Here is an 18,375-nt window from a genome sequence, read left to right as displayed (position 1 = left end):
GATTATGGCTCTCGACGCTGCCAATAAAACGTATATTTGCCCAATGACAAAATGCTTCATACTTTCCAAAAGAATAATAGCCCGGCTGTAAAGCACGAGGTGTTGTCCAGCAGCCGGAGCACAGGGGTGGGAGCCAGGAACTCATGAATCTTAATCCTACCTCTAAACCCAATTCCCTCTGTGATCCTAAGTGAGTTGCTTAACCCGCTTCCCTCAGTTTCCCAGTCCAGAACCGGGATAATGCTACTTACTTATCAGACTTTCCTTCTGGGGATGTTTTGGAGATTAGTATTTGCAAAATGCTTTGAAGATGAAATCACTACACCAAAGCTCGACGTTGTCCACTCTGGGCCAAGGGCTGCAGCTTACAGCTATTCCTCACTCAGGCAGAACTCCCCTTGAAGTCCCCATCAGCTTTATTTGGGTAAGAAGCACAGATTCGGGCCCTCTCACTTTACTGTCAAGGCCTCTAGCGATGCTGGCTTTACCTTCCATATTCTACTACATATTTAAAGAGCCTAGCATCCGCATTTTTGTCGGAAAATAATCTGAAGCACATATAAAAGGCAAGAGAAGCAGCAATGCTGTCAGGGAGCTCATGGTGATAGTATATCAAACTAAAAAAAAAAAAAAAAAAGTAGAAAGAGCAAAACAGACATGAGTTTGACAACGTGCTATGACAACAAGAGGAAAAAAAAATACAGAAAGAATTTGGGGCTACAGAGGCTGAAGCATCAGATATAGAAGAGTGAGATAAGATAAATGTCCCAGCTAAAGGGCTTTGTGCAACTGCAGCTGAAATGCTGCATTCAGGACCTTATTATCAAAAATCCACTGACATGCTGCAATTGCAGAGAGCAGTAATAAAAGCAACAACCAGCTGCAAACCAGCAAAGTGGTCAAGGGTCTGGAAGTGCCAGTTTATGAAATACATAAAGAACTAGATACATATAATTTGCCAAAACTGGCAAGTATATGTTAGTATCTCAGATGTTTGAGGAGTGTGAACACGAGGCAAGGCAAGGGACTGACTCAGTATTTATACAAGCAGTATTACTTGGAGCAAGAGGATGGAATTAAAGTGGAAAGTTCCTGAGCATGTGCTTTGTTATGGAAAACTATCCAAAGGAAAATAATAGCAGTCCCACCATCACTTGGGATTTCTAACACTAGAATAGCAAAAAAAAAAACAAAACCAAAACCAAAAAACTGTGATACATGACCTAATAGGTCTTTCTTGTCTTTAACTCCCCGTGATTTATCCCACAAGACTAGCAGAATGTACTCCAAAGCCCCATATGTGTGCATACATCTTCTGTTTGGGAATGCTGTATTGGTTTTAGCTCTCTGAATTCATAACAGCACAAAGCCCTCTAATATTTAGATTTTATTTCTGAAGATGTCCATAAATCAGCAGACAATAAAAGGGGAAAAAACACGCTGATGATACGATATCCTAGTATTTCCCAATATCCTTGACACAGCAAATCAACGGTTTGAGTGAACACAGACTACAAATGGAACAGCAATCAAACAGAAATGTTAATGCAAATCTCCTATGCACACTGACACAGTAACAAAAGCTATTCCATTTTGTCATGATCCAGCCCTACCAGACGCTAATAAAAGTACATGCTCACGATTTGTAAATACGCCGTAGGTGTGACTTTCAAGAGCACCCAGCATCTATCCTGCTGCCACTTACACCAGCCACTCTGTGAACACAGGGAGGAAGCTCCTGAAGGTTCCACCCCAGTGTTTGCATGAAAGACACATTTATTCAGCTTTTACAAGCCCCAGACCCCCATGGCTCACGGGCTCCCCTTACCTGAAGGGCTGGCTGTTTGTCATTCCTCTTCGGAGACTTTATTCCACTAACTTGTTGCTGCTGCTGCTGTTGCTGCTGCTGCTGCTGTTGCAGGAGAAGCTGTCGTGCCACCTGGAGAGCCTGTAGGGAGGAAGAGGTTGGAGAATTGAGTTCACAGCCAAGAGGGAATGGGGAGCTACACAAACAGCATAGGGGCAAGGCAGTTCCTGCTTATGGGGTACTTCTCCACTCCTGATGCATGTCCATTGAAAAAAGCAGTGGCTTCCACTAAAATAACACCTTGCATGCCATGGGGTGATATCCCACCACTGATTTTCCATTTCGACAAAGCAGAAAACCAGCAGCAGCTGATGCTTGCCTCCTGGGTGTGAGCCTCAAGTAACTGCAGGAATCCTGTGGTCAGCTCCACAGAGTTAATTCTGTCCCCCTGGAGCAGCTCACAGCCCTCCTCACTAATGGGCAGCCTCCTGTGCTTTCAGCTTTCAGATGCCTCCTCTCCAGCAGATCAGGTTTGGTTTACAGAAGAGGGCAGTCATATATCACTGTCTGCTCCCCTGAGCACCAGAGAACATCAGGAAAGACTCTGGATGGCCATGGTGGGAAAAAGAGGAGAGGCAGCAGCAGACAGAGCCACACTGGAGGCTGAGAAAGCTGCAAGGAGCTGGAGAGAATGCAAAGAGAAGCAGGGACAGCATTTCACCTCACCAAAATCCAGGACTTGGACTTTGATGATCCTCGTGGGTCCCTTCCAGCTTAGGATATTCTATGAAAATCATTGTCAGCTCATGATGGACTCACTGGGAGGGGGCACAGCAGTAAAGGGACAGTATGACAGAGGAGGGGCAAGGGACGTGACCCTGAAAGCATGAGCAGGCAGGATGTGGAGGGATTATTGCAAAATGTCATGCGAAGCAGAGTCCCTCAACACTGGAGCCTGCTGCTCTGCAAGGCCCGATTTCTCCATCAGGCGGGGAAAAGAAAGCAAGAGAAGAGAGAAGTGGAAAAGATGAGGAGCAAGTCCCTGCCCTGGCTCCCTCCTGGCTCCCCAGCCAGGGGACAGCAAGGATGATCCCTGCAAGACAGACTGTGGCACAGCTGAGGCTCTGCTGGCGAGACCCCAGCCTGCTGCTCCCGGAGGATTCACCAGCACCGGACCCAGGCCTCCTTGGTCTCCTTGGAGACGTTCAGTACATGTGTAGGTGGAAAAGTGGGAAGGCTGAAGACTTCATTAATGTAAAACAAGAAAAATAGTCCCTTTGCAAGATGCCTACATGGAAGAAGAGAAAAAGCCTTCCCCACTCCTACTGTGTATGTTCTCTGAGTGATTTAATTAATACCTCTTTAATTAAGAAGTCAGATATGCTTCAGGTTTCACTTGCTCCTTCAAGTTGCAGAGTATTTAATCTCAGCACAGAACTGCTGGGAAAGGTTTGATATCAAGGTCTGCAAATTCGACTCCCCCCCTCCAGTAAAACCTTGTTATTTTATGGCCTAGGCCCATCTTTTTAGTTTTGGAGAGACACTGGTCAGCTCAGTGGACTGAAGAACCACCACTGCTGACCACGGCAAGTGGGCAGGAGTGACCTTATAATGCTCTGGCAACAAGCCCACCTTTCCTATTTAGTAACAAGTCTACACCAGATCAGAAACACTCTCTAAGGGTGGATGTGATTTCCAGCAGAGCTTGGTACAGCGCAGGTAAAATTAGATTTTGCACTTCAGGATGGTCAGAGCTTGGTGCACCCATAACATCTCTGAATTGGTCCATGTCCCTGCCATGGGTGCAGGGAGCTGCTGGGCACGGATCTGGGCTCACACACACAGCCACCACCCCACAACGGTGCACCATCAAGAACCAGGAAACCCTACAGCCTACCAAAGAATTCAATGCAACAAAAGAAACCTTTATGCAGAAAGTGCTAAGGACGCTTAAATAAGGTATAAAAATACCTTATTTTTATTGAATTAACTTATTTAGCTGTTAAAGCATCTTCAAGGGTGGGCAGAAGCAGCAGAAATAAAACCTACAAGACTTAAGGGGATGGGCAACAAATACTCACTTATTTAACAGGGGTGTTGTATGGCTTATTTAATTAATGAATACTTGTAAAGCACTCTGAGTTGCTCAGACAAGAAGCTCTATACAGTACAAGCGCAACATATTATTATATATTATTAAGACTGGCTCTGCAGAAGAATAATTCCAGGTAAATGTGCAATCAAATGATCATTTTAGTTCCCAGTAATTAGATTCAATAGGCCAAAAAAAACACAGGAGCCTTTCTTTAATCATACACTAAACAATCAGAACATCCCTAACCTTTCAAGCTACAGCCTTTTTGAATAAAACATCATCAACTTATAGATATTATTCCAAAAAGAACCAGTCACCATATGTGTTGTCTCTTTGAAATACAGTTGCTATAGCAGACCCTGCATGCATTTCATGTGATATGATCATATTCTATCCGTTCTGGCAGCTGAGAGGTTGCACAATTAAACTGGCTGCCAGAAATTTTTGAAGATTCCCAGAACAAGTAGCCATACAAGAAATGCCTGCTCTCTACACTCGAGCTGGCCACGGAGCTCCGTGGAGCTTGGCAGGGTGGCCACTGCCACCATAAACCCCCACCATGACTGACCCCACACCAAGGAGGGCCTCTGGCTGTGGGGACAGGCTGGCACTGGCAGAGCTCTGCTGGAATAAAGCCAGAGCTCTGCCCCTGCTCCAGTCCAGCTGCACAGCACCCACGTCCCTCACACCCACCATTGTCAGGGTCTCCATTCCAGGTGACATCTACACCACCCCATTCCATGTCTAGCTGCCACCTGTGCTGGCACAAACCTGGACCAGAGATGGCAAGAGGGAAGGACCAGCACAGAGGGTGGAGCAGGGCAGGAAGGAAAGGATTAGGAAGAATAAAAGTGGTCTTGCATCAGGAATACAAGCAACCAGGATGGACAGGAACATCAAAGGGAAAAACAAGATAGATGCAAGTGAGATGGCAAAATGCTGACATTCCAGGGATTACAGCTTCAAGTGGCATTTCCCATTTCTCCTCTCAAGATTTTGCTTTTTCACTTACAAATAACTGACAGCAGTAAAAGCTGAGCATCAGATGAGCTTGGGTTTAAGATGTGGAAGGTTTTTTATAACTTAGATATGGTTCTTACGGAGCATCTGTATCAAGGAGCTACCATGGCCTTGGTGGTACAGTGAATCCAGGGATCCCACATCCCTCTGCCTCTCTACTTCTCCCTGCTCAGCCTTTCCTCCCTCCTACCTCAGACCAAGACCTGTCCTTGCCACTCCAAGCCACATCCAAACTCCTCACACATGATAGTACATGTACAAGAAAGATGGCTGGCTTGGAATACACTGACCCTCTCACACACAAAATACTTCAAGCCCTTTCGGAGCTTGCCTTCATGGAATAGCTTTGCTGATGCCAGTTCAAGCCCGGTGGACACTTGTACAGTCCAAGCCAAGAAGCATCACACCTCTTCCCCCTTTCCCTGGTTCCAGGCAGTGCCGCTCCCGCACGGAGCTCATCGCTGGATGCCGGCGTGGGAGCCCTGCTGAGGCTGCCGGTGCTGCACAGTGCTCAGGCGAGGATAGACAGGGAAATTAATTTGAGTGAAGTCAGTCCCACAACCTTCATCAGCACGGAGATTCGCAAGCAGGCCTGTACATTAATAAAGCTTCCTGTGGGAGTAGATGTTGCCTTTGATTTGCATGTGAATTCAATGCTAGTGAGAAGTGCCAGACTGTCAGACATGGAGACCAAAGTCTCTTATCTTTCCAAAAGCTTCTGTAGCAGTTTCCCCACATTTCCTTAATCATCTGCCTTGTCCTCAACTTACTGAACAGGCAGTAGAGAGTAAAGCTGGATTCGGTTCAACTTCTGCTGCTGCCAAGTCCTGAAACAAGGGTGCCAGGACTGTTTACTGCTAGCCAACAGCTCTGCTAACGTGGCCCTCTCCTCACAAGCAGGTGCTCTGACATCTCCAAGCTCTTTTCACACATTCCTCCCCACTGTGGTAGTTACATCCTAAATCTACACCACGTGCTTGCAAGTGAACAATTGCCAGGGGCCATGAAAAGCCAGCTCGTGTTTGTGCATCCAGACAACAGCGTGCTCCTTCATGGACAGGCAGGTGGAGATGCCAAGAGCCCCCGAAACCACAGAGGTGCTTCAAATATCTGGCTCTGTATTTACCAGCAGCCACATTATCTGCACTGCTCAAAGAGCCTGCAAGCTTGGACAAAGCTTCTTGGGACACCCAGACACTCCAGCAGTGAATCACAGAGCAGCAGCAACCATCCTCCTCTCTGCACCAAAACACAACAGGGAAATCCTCTCACTTACCAAAAAAAAAAAGAGAAAGGAAAGTATGCCCTCAGAAAATGAATCTTTTATGGATTTTGGTCACTATACACATGGATTTGGAAGGACAACATCAAGAAAAGGCTGCCTACCAACCATCCTATGCCTAAATGCAAGATAGAGTAAATGAACTACCAGGGTGTTTTCTTATCCATTAGGAAATCACCCAGACATAAGGAGATTTTCTGGTGTAAAACAGAGATCAGTAAAATTGCAACTGAAATACAGCGCTTGAGAGACATTGCACAAACTTGGAATGGTATTTAAGAGTCAACACTGGGTGACACCTAACCCAGGAAAAATGTTAACAGTACATTAACTGTGAGATGAATCAAGCCTGTTTCATTCACAGCACAAGTGGGAAGCCCCACTGAAAAGCCCTCTCCCTGTGCTTAGGGAAGTGCCAACCATTTATTATTTCCCAACCACTTAAGCACCAGGAGGGGAAAAAAAAGTACACATTTGAGATGACCAAGACAATTTTATTGCAAGACAGACAGAACGTGACTTGTTTGCCCAGCTGTTGTTTGCCCAGAACACTGGGCACTGTTATCACCCCAGTTAATGTTGTAATTCAACATTTCCATGCAAGCACCTTGACCTTTCAGTTTCACCATCCTCTTTGGGCAAGCTCTGATGAAGGGTAAAAATGCAGCCCTGCCTCTGAATTCATGTAGTAGCCAGAAACCTGATTTGGGAAGGGGGCTGGGAAAGGGAAATACATTGGAAAAAGAGGGTAGAACTTTAAAAATAGAAATGCTGCTTGAATGCCATATACTTGCTTACAGTGTCAGTACATAAGGAAAACAGTAACAGGATCCAGTTGCATGGAGCCTCTTGCTAACTTGTTCCACCGCTGCAGCCAGTACAAGGCAGCAACTCTCCAACTTTTTTCCATCATCCTATTCCTACTGAAGAAATAGTGCTCCAGCTCCTCCCTTCCCATCTGCTCCAACCAGTATTAATATCAATCAGTTATTAATGAAATATGATGACCTACAGCTATAATAGGCCTGGCTCTAACGCCAGGGGAAGCTTGTTTCTGAACTTGAGGTTTATCAGGCATGGAAAGATCAATCCAGGGGAACTTTAGGATGCATGGAAAGGTATGTACACTGGAGGGTGGGGAGAGGAGCAGCAACCATGAGGATGTGAAAGAAAGGGGTGTCCTGTCCAACTGCCAATTCCCAGGGCACTTGGGCAGTAATGAATGGGCTGCCTCCAAAATATCTGGATAAACATGCACCCAGAAGTTGCAAGGAGGGCACAGAACAAAATCCCATGTGTTTTTACAGATTCCTAAGGATTCTGGGCCTTTCCAGGTAGGCAAAGCAGCTTATCAGAAAATCAACTTGAGAAAGGAGGAGGGAAGAGTTCCCTGAAGTCAGAGGCGATCCTGCAGCCATCTGAAGTGTCCAAGCAATGAATCTGGAAAGTTAGTTGTCAGCCAACATCATATACTGTCCACAATTTCAGTTATGGTCATTAAACAGCAAAATAGAACAAAACAAGCAGAGAGAGATGAGAAGGGAGAAACTTTAAGGGCAAAATCTGCCCTTGGAGCAAACATAACACTACACTGGTCCCAGATTTTGTGTGTTGACCTCTGATAGCTGTAAGCTACCACTGCTGCTCAACTGCCCCACTGAAGTTTGGGCAAAGCACTGCTTTGCAGCAGCAGACATGCAGTCCTCCCATCATCTGTTTCTCCCCACATTTCATGCCCTGAGGAATCGCCCCATCGGCAGCTCCAGGCACCTCTCCCAGAGGAGCACGGCCCACCTCCCAGAAGGGCTTCTTGCTTCCCTTCAGTCTCGCAAGGCAAGTACCTTTGTTTCTCCTGGGTGGGACGAGGGGGAATTTAGACTCAGCCAGCAATCTCTCTTCTTTCTCAGCTCCCATCTGTCCTCACACCCCGCTCCACTCCACAGCTGCTCCCAGCAGAGCGGCAAGATGCAGCTCTCAAGCTCGGAAGCCCGGATGCACCCGAGCTTCAGAGATGCTTAATTTCTCTCCCACTCCTGCCTCCTCTACCTCCTCTCCTGCGACACTCTCTTCTCCTGGAGCAGCAGATGTAGAGGAGCGGTGGTAGGAGGCAGACACATTGGAGGGGAGCCCTGCTGCAGCTCTCCTCCGGCAGGCTCAGGAGCCGCACAACGTGTGGAAACCAGCGAGGAGCGGAGCAGTATGCAAAGGGAAAAAAATAAAAAATAGTGCAAAGCGACAGCAGTGGGTAGTGCTGTTCCTTTGGGAGGAACAGAACAGGGGGAGGTGAGATGAACCAACTAGAGAATAGGAAAGGAACCAAAATGAAGAGGAGGAATAAAATGTAAAAGATGCAAAAAAGAGAAGCAGATGTTCTTGCAGCACTTATTCCCTCTGACATTCGCGCCCAGCTCTTCCATCTTCCTCCAGAACTGGGAAATGAGCTGCTACGTGCTCCCTTCCCCATTGCCACCACCCTGACCCTGTGCCACACACAGAATGACACAGCCAAGAGTCCCAACACTGCTCTTGGCACCACAGTGGGGAAGCGTGAGGATAGCTACAGGCAGGACTTGGGGCTCTGCTATGGAACACAGCTAGGATGCAACATAACCTGGTGAAGCACTCCTGCTGTCCAGCCTTCTCAACCACCTTGGATTCAAACAATCCCCATCCTCATCTCATCTTCTTCTTCCTTGTTTCATTAAATAATCCTTCTCCACCCACCCTGTTCCCAGCCCCACTGCTGCAGCAGAGGGATGTCCTGAGCCTGGGGAGATGCTGCAGGCTGTCTGTACCCAGTGCCTCACTTGGCTGCAGCAAATTTGCAAGGCTGGTTCCATCCAAGGGCTACCAGCCAGCTCGTCATGGAGGGGAGCTTCAACAGCAATCCTTCACGCAATGAAATGGTCAGCTGGCCATGCAGACCACAGCAGACTGGTCTGGACAAGTGACTAATGGGTGATTCCCATGCTGGAAAATGAGAAGGACATGAGGTCCACATGTACAAACCCTGGCTCACATCCTGTCCCTGATGTGACAGGGGCACACTTGGAGCAAGGGAGCTGGCAATGTGCCTCATGCTGAAGCATCTCCTAGAATAGTTCAGTCATAAGGAAAGAAGATGAGTCTTTATTTTTCTTCCAGCAGGCTTAGTTTCTTTCCTCTGGAATAGATCCTGGCTACCAGTTAAGGAGATTCCCTCCAGAAAAAGGCACTGGAAACAGAAACCCTTTCTTCCAAACCCACAGGGTGGAGCTGCCTGTGTCCCAGCTCTGCTGCACTTCGTGGGCACTGAGGTTACTCCTGCCAGTGGGAGGATGAGTGGACTCCATGCCCCTGCCCTGCCATCCCACAGCCCATCCCATGGGTCCCTGCCTGTGAGGACCCAGCACCACACAGGGGGAAAACAGATTTCTGAAAGAACCAATTTTGTTTTGCAGTTTATTCATGAACTCCACCAATTTTAGGGAAAAGGTGGCTGAGATATTTTCTTCAATACTCGGAGCCACTACAAGGATGAAGGGGGCAGGCAGCAAGGGACAGCAGGGTGAGAGATCAGCCTCAGCCAGCACCAGGAACCTGCAAACCCTGAACCAGCTACATCAGGCACAACAGCTACAAAAATCCCTTTTTTGAGGCATAAATGAAATCCTCAGGCGGTTACACCACAAAAACACCTTCTGTCCCTTCTTTTAAAGAGTCACAGTCAGGACTCATCAAAGCCACTTAAAAAGTATCTGGCAAAAAGTTCCCAAACATTAAAAAGGGTTCTCTTTATTTTGGCATGCCAAGACTCACAGCATGTAGCGGTCTGTACCAGCAAGAAAGGAGGGATGGGCCAACACATCCTGGTAAAATGAGAAAGGATACAAATCTTGGCTCCCCGTTCAAACTGAACCAGAACTGAACTGTTCCTGAGTGATGAAAAAAATCTTATGGGATTTCCAGCTCATTTCTGTAGGCCCGAGATCAGATTCTGAACTACTGTGTTTATGCAAAAGTGAACCAGACCTTTGAATATTTGGAGTATTCACTGCTGAGCTGCGTTTTTCTTGGATGTCAAAAGCACGGGAAGTTCTCATATTTTTTAAAAGAGAAGAGAAGAGGGATAAGGTGGGGCGGGGGGGAGAAGGAAGAGAGCCTTTTTTTGTTGCTACAACATAAATAGTATATTGCATACAGCTGCTTGCGCGCTTCCCTGTGTGGTCAACAAAACAGGGAACATATTTTAAGCTTGTTTTCCAAAACACTGCATGACAAACTTGTACTCAGAGGCCCATGAAATACAGCCCCTGACTGTGGACATCTCACCACGCTCCATCAGACACTCGCTGCTGCTGAGTGAATGAAAGAAGCAAAACATTGGGACAGCCCAAAACACGGAAAACTAAAGCTGCAAATCACATCTCTGCACTTCTGTGGCACAACCTAATTTAGAACTGCTTGTAAAAACTTAATTTTAACAGATTCTGGTAAAGCAAAAATAGGCAAGGTTCAGATGGAGGCGACAAAAATGATTAGAGGGCTCAGCAGATATGAGGCAAGATTGATAAGGGTGGGAGTGTTTAGTTTAGCGAGTGATGAGTAAGAGGGGAGATGATAACAAGTACACAAATTGTGACTTGGCCTGAGAGGGTACATCTGGTGCTTTTGCCATTTCTCATAACACAAGAAAAAGGGGACATTGAATGAAGTCAGGAAGAAACAGCCACAAAAAAAAAAATAAAAAAAATAAAGCAGATAAAAGGGTTTTTTTTAATACACAACTCATAATTACTCTCTGGAACTTACTGTCACAAGATATGACCAGGGCCAAGAGCATGGGGAGGATGCAAAGAAATGATCAGACACTTGCAGAGATAGTCATGAGAGCATTTACAGCTACCTTTAGAAAGATAAAAATAGAAATCTAGGTACAAATGTTTATGCTTCAGGGCACAAACCAACCTTTAATTGCTAGAGGCTGGGAGGACATCTTCCCCCATGGACAGGTCCTCCATGGGCATCTGCCCAAGGACTTCAGCCAGGGCTGGAGAGATCCCCTGTCCAACAGGATGCAACTGCTCCTGCTCTTCCAGGTACCTCAATCCTGCACCTCTGATCCCAAAGCCCATTCCTCAGCCCATCCTGAGCCTCCTCAACCCTCAGGGAGCTTCTGGGCAAGGGGGGCCAGCCACGTCCCCCAGCCCAACCCCTGCCCATATCCCCTGGCCCCAAGCTACTCATTTCCTCTTTCTTCTTTACATCACATTTAAGTTTCACGTCCTTATTCTGACAGCCCTTCCTCTCCCTGCAATTTCGACTGCCATTTTTTCCTCCCTCAAACCCAAACCCCCAGCTCCAGCCCCTGCCATCCACTTGGGCTCTCCAGGGAGCACTGACCCCCGGAGCCAGAAGGCGAAGCATCCACCTCATCCTGCCCAGACCCACCAGCCATGCACGGACTTGAACGCAACTTCAAGATGCAAAGGCAAATATTCCCTTTCTCGGTGTGAAGCTGTTCCACAGAGGAAAACCTACATCCCTGAGGAGGAGGAGGACCCTCCTGCCGATCTGGCACCTGCGGGGCAGCGGCAGTCAGGCGCTATTACGGACCGCGGAGCTCATCAACGCGCTGGAACTGACATGCCACTCAGGGAGACAAAGAGAGATTTTGAAAGCAAGTCAGTCTATTAAATTTATACCTACCTGCACAATGTGAAGCAAACCACATCTCGGTTTCCTTTCATGTGCATGACAGTCTTAACTTGTTTCTTTTAATCCCATAAAAGCAGCTAAAGCATGCAACATGCTTCCCGGAGATGAAGCAAACCTGTATTTTACTTCCTGACAGTGATTTAGTTTATAGGGTGTTGGTTTTTTGTTTTTTTTTAAGGGTTTTTTTCAGGGAAGATAATGACATTGTCCAAAGCTGGTATTATAAAGGAAATACTACATGCTACATGCTAGACACCTGGCATTTAAAAGAGAATCCCATAAATTGACACTGTCTGTAACGGACCAAACACAGCTGCAACCCCTCACGCTGCACAGACACCAGCACTGGAGGCTGGAAGATCCCAGCATCTCTCGCCAAGGTTTTTTTTTTTTGGAAATCAGCACCCTTCTGAAAATTCAAAGCATCTCTCATTTAGTCAGTCACACCCCAAGTAGGACCGGGGAGACGACCAGGGCTCAATAAATCCAGCAAATCCAAAGGGCCGGAGCAGTAATTCATGGAAATGTTCCAGGCAAGGGAGGGGGGGGGGGAATTTAAGTGCCTTTAATTCCCAGCTGCAAGCCCAAAAAGCTGCCAGAAGGCAGAGACCACTGAACACAAGGGGTTAATGGCCTTGCTAAAGAAAATGATACACATAATTTCCTTTTATCATAAAACAATACGTTTATTATTTTCTGTATATCTGTTAAAGGGCATGGCCTTCTGAGTGGAAAACAAAACACAGCTTGGTCACATGTTTATTTGCTTCAGCTACTCCCTTTCCCTTCTGATAAATAATCAAACATGCCATCCAGAAAAAACAAAACCAGTGAGCTGGGAAATTTGATGGTCATCAAATAGACTAAGATACCAAGAAAAGCAGCCCACTGTTCCCACAGAGAGTTTTCTGCCCCACACCTACACTAACATCTGAGTAAATAACTTCAGTCACTCTTTCCATTTTCCCCATGAAATTACTCCTACTGTTAAACAAATTGTCCTTAAGGCAGTTGCAAACACCATTTTTTTTTTTTTTCTGCAAAGTAGAACAACTTCTGAACATTAAAAAGCCAGACTAGCAATATATTTTCAAAATATGTTTGTTGTACTTGCGGTTTGGCTGAACACACAGCTTGATTTCTCTCTCTCTCGCTCTCTTTTCTAGGAAGATGGGGGTTTACAGCTTAAAATTTTAAAGTGTATTTGGATCTTGGAGAGGCAGGAAAAGCCTCAAGGAGGATGGGTTTTCTCCATAGGACAGGCAGCATATTTTCCATTTTCTCTTATGTTTCACACTATATGTGCACCACGAATGCTTGCCAAAAAAAAAGAAAAAGTTACCTGCTATTTCAGTGGACTTTTGCAGGGGGGGAGAAACCACTGAGAAATATCAAGCAGTTTTTTAAGTCACTTGAACAGAGGGGGAAAAATCCAGCTTCCGTGTTGTGACATGGATTACCCAGAGGATCTACACTATCTTCCAACAACCCCTGAAGACCATTCATACAACAATCATTAATACTGAAAAACTGCAGAGAAAATCCCTCACATGAGAAGTTAACAACCATTACCCGGCGTGAGCACGCTTTCCCTTTCCTTTTGTAGTACCACAGGTCTAAACAATAGTCATATGAATGAGATAATAGCCATGCTTGTCTCAGCAGCCTGATTTTTATTAGCATGAAATTGGTACAAATATTAGCGAGGCTGGTTCGCATGCGGTGCCAGAGCCACGATGCAAACAATTTGTGGAAAACAAAAAAAGCCACTGGGTTCGCGCCACTTTGCTGCCCAGAGCAGCAGCCACGTTTCCCTTTCTTGGGTTGTTTAGGTATTTTTGGCAGATGTGCAAGGAGAAGCTGCAGCACCTGATGAGGAGCAGGGACAGTGGCACATAGCTGCTCCCATGCCAGAGGGGCACTGCAAGGTGACAGGCGCCCCAAAGAGGACTCAGTCCTTGCCACAGCTCTCCAAAGCCATGCCAAAAACCCCACCCTTGTCAACACCGCCATAAACAACCTGAACTGGCTGCTTTTTGCTTGAAACCAAAGCAATTCCCCTCTCCTGTGCTCCAAGCTGCCTGCGCGAGGCAGCGCGTTATAAAAGTTCAGCCCTGCCTGCACGCTCCTCTCGTCTGAGCGCTCGCAGAGAAAATGAAGAGTTTAACAGAGTGAGCTCTTACTGTCTGCCTTTAGATTTCCGTCTTCGCGCTGGAGATGTTTCTGGCTGTTTCTGTGAAGCGGGGGCTGAAGAATGGTAAAAAGATGTTTGAATAAACAGGAAGTGCCGTGCAGCCGGAGCACAGGCTGGAGGGAGACGCTGGAGCACTGCCCTTCGCAGCAGCCACCGGGCTCTGCCTCCACAGTAGCAACCTCTGCTTTTACTAAATGACAAAGAAACCGCAAAGCATTCCTTCCCTAATTCTTCCCTTGCGAAGTGGTGAGATCAGCTGGAGCTCACAGGTAATCTCAAAGTTGGGCTAAGCGCTACACCCGGCACAAAAATCCAGTGACTCTGCACTATTAAACCCCCCCATCTGTGAGCAGAAACAGGCAGAACTAATTATGTCCCCAACCAGACCGAACAGCAGCCAGAAGCACACCTCGCTTCTGTATCCAGGCAAATTCGGATTTGCACGGAAGTCCAGCCAAGCTTGACGTTCCTACCCTACCCAAGTGCTGTGACTTGCTCTGGAAACCGGCTGGGGAGGCTGGCCGGGCTGCAGAGCTGTTTTCTCTAACTGAGTGAACTGAAATATAAACAACCGCCCAAAAAACACAACTTGTCTTGGGCGCAGGGACTCGCACTCAGCATCTCCAAAAGTGTAACTTCAGCATTCCGGCAGATGCCACCCCTCCTTCGTCATCTCCTTCCCCTCCCTAAAACAAACTACCTATTTAACTGGAGATGACTAACTAACCGTCTCCCCACCCAATTATCAAAGCCCTGTCTACTGCTGTCATATTGGTGACATGACACAGATATTGTCAAGAAAAAGTAAACTGGGGCTGGCACTCAAAGGCAGCTCGTGAAGAGATGAGCAGTCGAACAGCCATATTCAATAAAAAAAGAGGAACAGGATTCCTTTAGAAAATGTATTGCTGTTGTGGCAACGTGCTGCTGCCACTGAAGGGACTGATTTGTTATTTAGCATGTAGTCTTGGACTGTCTGTCATTCTGGGTGCTAATGCTCTGCTAAAATAACTCATTGGGAGCTGTCAGTGGGATGTTTACATAGGCCCCCAATCTTTTCTTCATACAAGGAAATTTTTTACTGGAATTCATCTTCTTTTGATCTCACATTCAAAGCAACAGCAGCTTGATAGACATGCAAGTCTGAAAGCAAATCCAGACACTGAAGATAAACCGCCAGAGTATGACAGGCAGGAGCATCTAAAGCTTATAAAAATGAAGAGAACAGCATGTCGTCTGAGTATTACAATAGCAGAAATCAAGAGACATATTAGGTGGAACTGATCAGCCACAAAAACAGTTCAAAAGGCAGATCATAGAAACAGAAGACTAAGCTAGAAAAAAAATAAAATTGGAAAGATCTGCTTTACAGAGGCATCACCTCCTTTCTGAGCACCGCGGCGTTTCCGCTCCAGCATGTAAACTTAAGGGGGAAAAAAAGAACAGGGCTGGTGCTGTCTCTACTAACTCAGCAGTTCTTACCTTCAACTCACCAATTAATTTGCCGAGTGTACGTTTCAATTACGTGTTATTCAAAGTGAAATAAAAATAGGACACCGTGCCACTCGCATCTATAGCCCAGCCCTCCCCAGCACCACAGGGATGGGGAATTGGTGCCTCTCCATTAGGAATTGCATCCCCAAGCAAGGTGCAAAAGGGGCCCTGGCCTGAGCCCCTGCCACCCTTTTAGGCTGTTCATCTTTCCAAGGGCTGAGTCTTGGGATGCTCCTGAGCTCTGACTCTGCCACCGGTGCAGAAATATTATTTCAGAAGGTAATTTTATTTAAATTGAATTACATGTGCCACAGAGTCCACAGCTATGCTCTGAAGGCGACACTTGCCAGGAAACAATTGCTGAAACTTTCTCTAGAAAGCCATACATTTTTAATTTTTCTTCCCCAAATAAGCTTCTTATTCTAATTGAAGTCAGCAAATATAATGAAAAAGTAATTCTCAAACAATTTTGTACTTAGAGCTATTTGTTAACAAACACTGAACGAGCAGCAGTGTTAGGTTAAAGGGCAGCAGGATTCCACATTATAATTTAGCCTGCGGTTATTTCTGATTAAGAACACCCTCCAGGACGACAAAGCTAGATCTTCTTTTGCAGCAGGCATAGCTTTTAAAATTAGCCTCTTCTCAATAATAAAACCAACAGGAAAACTGTGGATTTAAAACTGTATTAACCAATCTGAAGTGGTGCAATCAGTTTATGTCTTGCTTTCTGCAAACCACTGTTCCTTGCCTTAGTGAAGTTTCAAATGTAAAAATGCTGCCTGGATTCTGAAAATGTTGTAAGAAAGTCACCTTCTGTCATGCTTATGTAGCTATCTAATGTGCTAAAGGCTGATTATTTATCTTTAAACTGTACTAGTTTAATCTTTTAAGGTCACCACTAATCTGCTCCAACCTTTTAAAAAAATAGCAGCTTTCAAGACTTACTGCTGGAATCACTAAACTCTGAGCTGAATGTCATTGTAAGGGATACATTAGCCAGAGTGAGTGTAGTTTTACAATGTAAACACCAAATATAAATCCCCACCTAAATGAGAAGAAAAATACGATGTCCATGCCAGGAGAAATATCAGTAAATAAGGCCAACGCCGTATTATTTCACACAAATATCCTTCCAAATCATGTTGCTATTTCTCTCTCCTCCACCTCCCTTTCCAGTGCAAAACTTGGGTATAATTTAAAGGATCATTAGGTGTTTTTTCTTTATCTTTTCCCTTTCTCAGCAGCAACTTTGCCTGCCTGCTGTGAAGCCTCCTGACCGCATTTGGAAGTTGTTGTAAAGTCCAAAACCCCCTCACAGGTTATTTGTGTGCATGTGCTGCACAGCGGCCTTTTATATTCTTCTTTTTCCTTTTCCCCTAGACTTCTTCTGGACTTGAATGTCACAGTAGACCTTGAATGTGAAATGGCTTCAAGCTAATTGCTTTAATTGCTTGAAGATGTGCAGGCAGGTGAAACCTGATCCCCTTGGCCATTGTAGAGACCAGGAACAACACAGGAATGTTTACATAGTGGTTTGAGTTTAATAGACAGTAGAGCTGAGTTTCAGACAGCTAGCAAAAACACAGCTAATAGGTGACCTCTTAATGTAGTCCTCCTTTTTAAAAACAAAATACAATTTCGTTTTATACAAGGCAATGTCCCTAAATGCCAAGGTTATCTGCTTGACTTTTTGAGTGAGCATGCACTGTGTTGCACCTGACATTTATACCAGAAACTCTATCCTGAATGCATTTCCCTCTACCTTAAAACAAAAAGCACTTTATGTGTCAGTCACCTCACAAACAGATTAGAGCTGGATGGGGTTTCCTCATAAGTGCAGTCATTTTAATTTAAAATTGAGTGTTTCTCACCACTGTCATATTCCCTCCCCCTCATCCCCTGGGCACTCCTACCCTCTGGTGGGCACTGGCACAAGTCCTTGGAAGGGTCTTCTGGAAAGGCCAAATACTTTTATACTGCTTTTCCAGAGCTTGCAGTGCATTTGCACCACACTGTTAAGATACGGACTGGCTGCGATGCACTTTTGCAAAAGCACATTTTGGTTTCACACACGGCACAAATTCAGCAGCTCTTCCTCAGGCAAAACTCCTCCTGACTGAGAACTGCAGCATTCGGGGTCACTGACGATCGGGTTTGCTTTCCAAGAATCATGAGCTGAGTAAAACACACTTGAAAGCAGCCAAAGACCAGTGAGCAGGTACAGCACAAGTGTAGAAAGCAAAGACTGAATTTGGCAGCCACGGTAGCATAAAGGTATTTACTGTAGGTCTAGTCCAAAAAACAAACACTGAAAACAGGTAATAACAAATAGTCACTTTCCTGGCACAGGAACTTCAAGTTTTGTTGCCAATCCTAAAAAAACAGTTAAAATCGCTTGTATTGAGTGAATACCAGCCGAGAATTGACATGTGTTGTATCCTAGACAAAAAAGGAATAAATAAAATAACATTTGTGGAGGAAAGAAAAAGGGAAGGCAGTCTGAGACATAAGACTGGAAAAAGCACAAACACACTGAGGCAGAGGAGACGAGGCCAAACTAACGCATATTTGATATGAAGGAGAAAGGAAAGCAATTCTCTGCCACACAGCCCTACAAACAAAGGGCATTTACAGTCTCATCTTGGCAATTCCACTCAAAAAGTTTCAAATTCTCCAGTACTTTTCGCTGTACCCCTTGAACAGAAGCAAACAGAAACAGGAGGGAGGCTGCTCTAGCCACTCTGGATGCAAACTGTGGCTCCCAGGAAGACAATAGATGCTGG

At 45.7% G+C, this 18,375-nt stretch overlaps 1 protein-coding gene across 45 annotated transcripts in view; it reads right to left on the bottom strand.

The window, feature by feature from the left end:
* FOXP1 (forkhead box P1) overlaps window positions 1-18,375 on the bottom strand; it is a 378,502-nt gene that overhangs the window by 107,448 nt on the left and 252,679 nt on the right. For 40 of the 45 annotated variants that reach the window (XM_086846832.1, XM_086846841.1, XM_086846847.1 and 37 more), the window contains one exon: window positions 1,829-1,948. In XM_086846832.1, the coding sequence (XP_086702958.1) occupies window positions 1,829-1,948 (120 nt within the window). Of the gene's footprint in view, window positions 1-1,828; window positions 1,949-14,084; window positions 14,272-18,375 lie in introns of those variants that run through there. The other 5 variants (XM_086846866.1, XM_086846870.1, XM_086846871.1 and 2 more) reach the window with 4 other exon arrangements.

The sequence above is a fragment of the Cyanistes caeruleus genome, chromosome 11, assembly GCF_971803275.1.
Source record: "Cyanistes caeruleus chromosome 11, bCyaCae1.hap1.1, whole genome shotgun sequence".
NCBI classification, from domain to species: domain Eukaryota; kingdom Metazoa; phylum Chordata; class Aves; order Passeriformes; family Paridae; genus Cyanistes; species Cyanistes caeruleus.
This window is presented reverse-complemented; position numbering and strand designations above follow the sequence as displayed.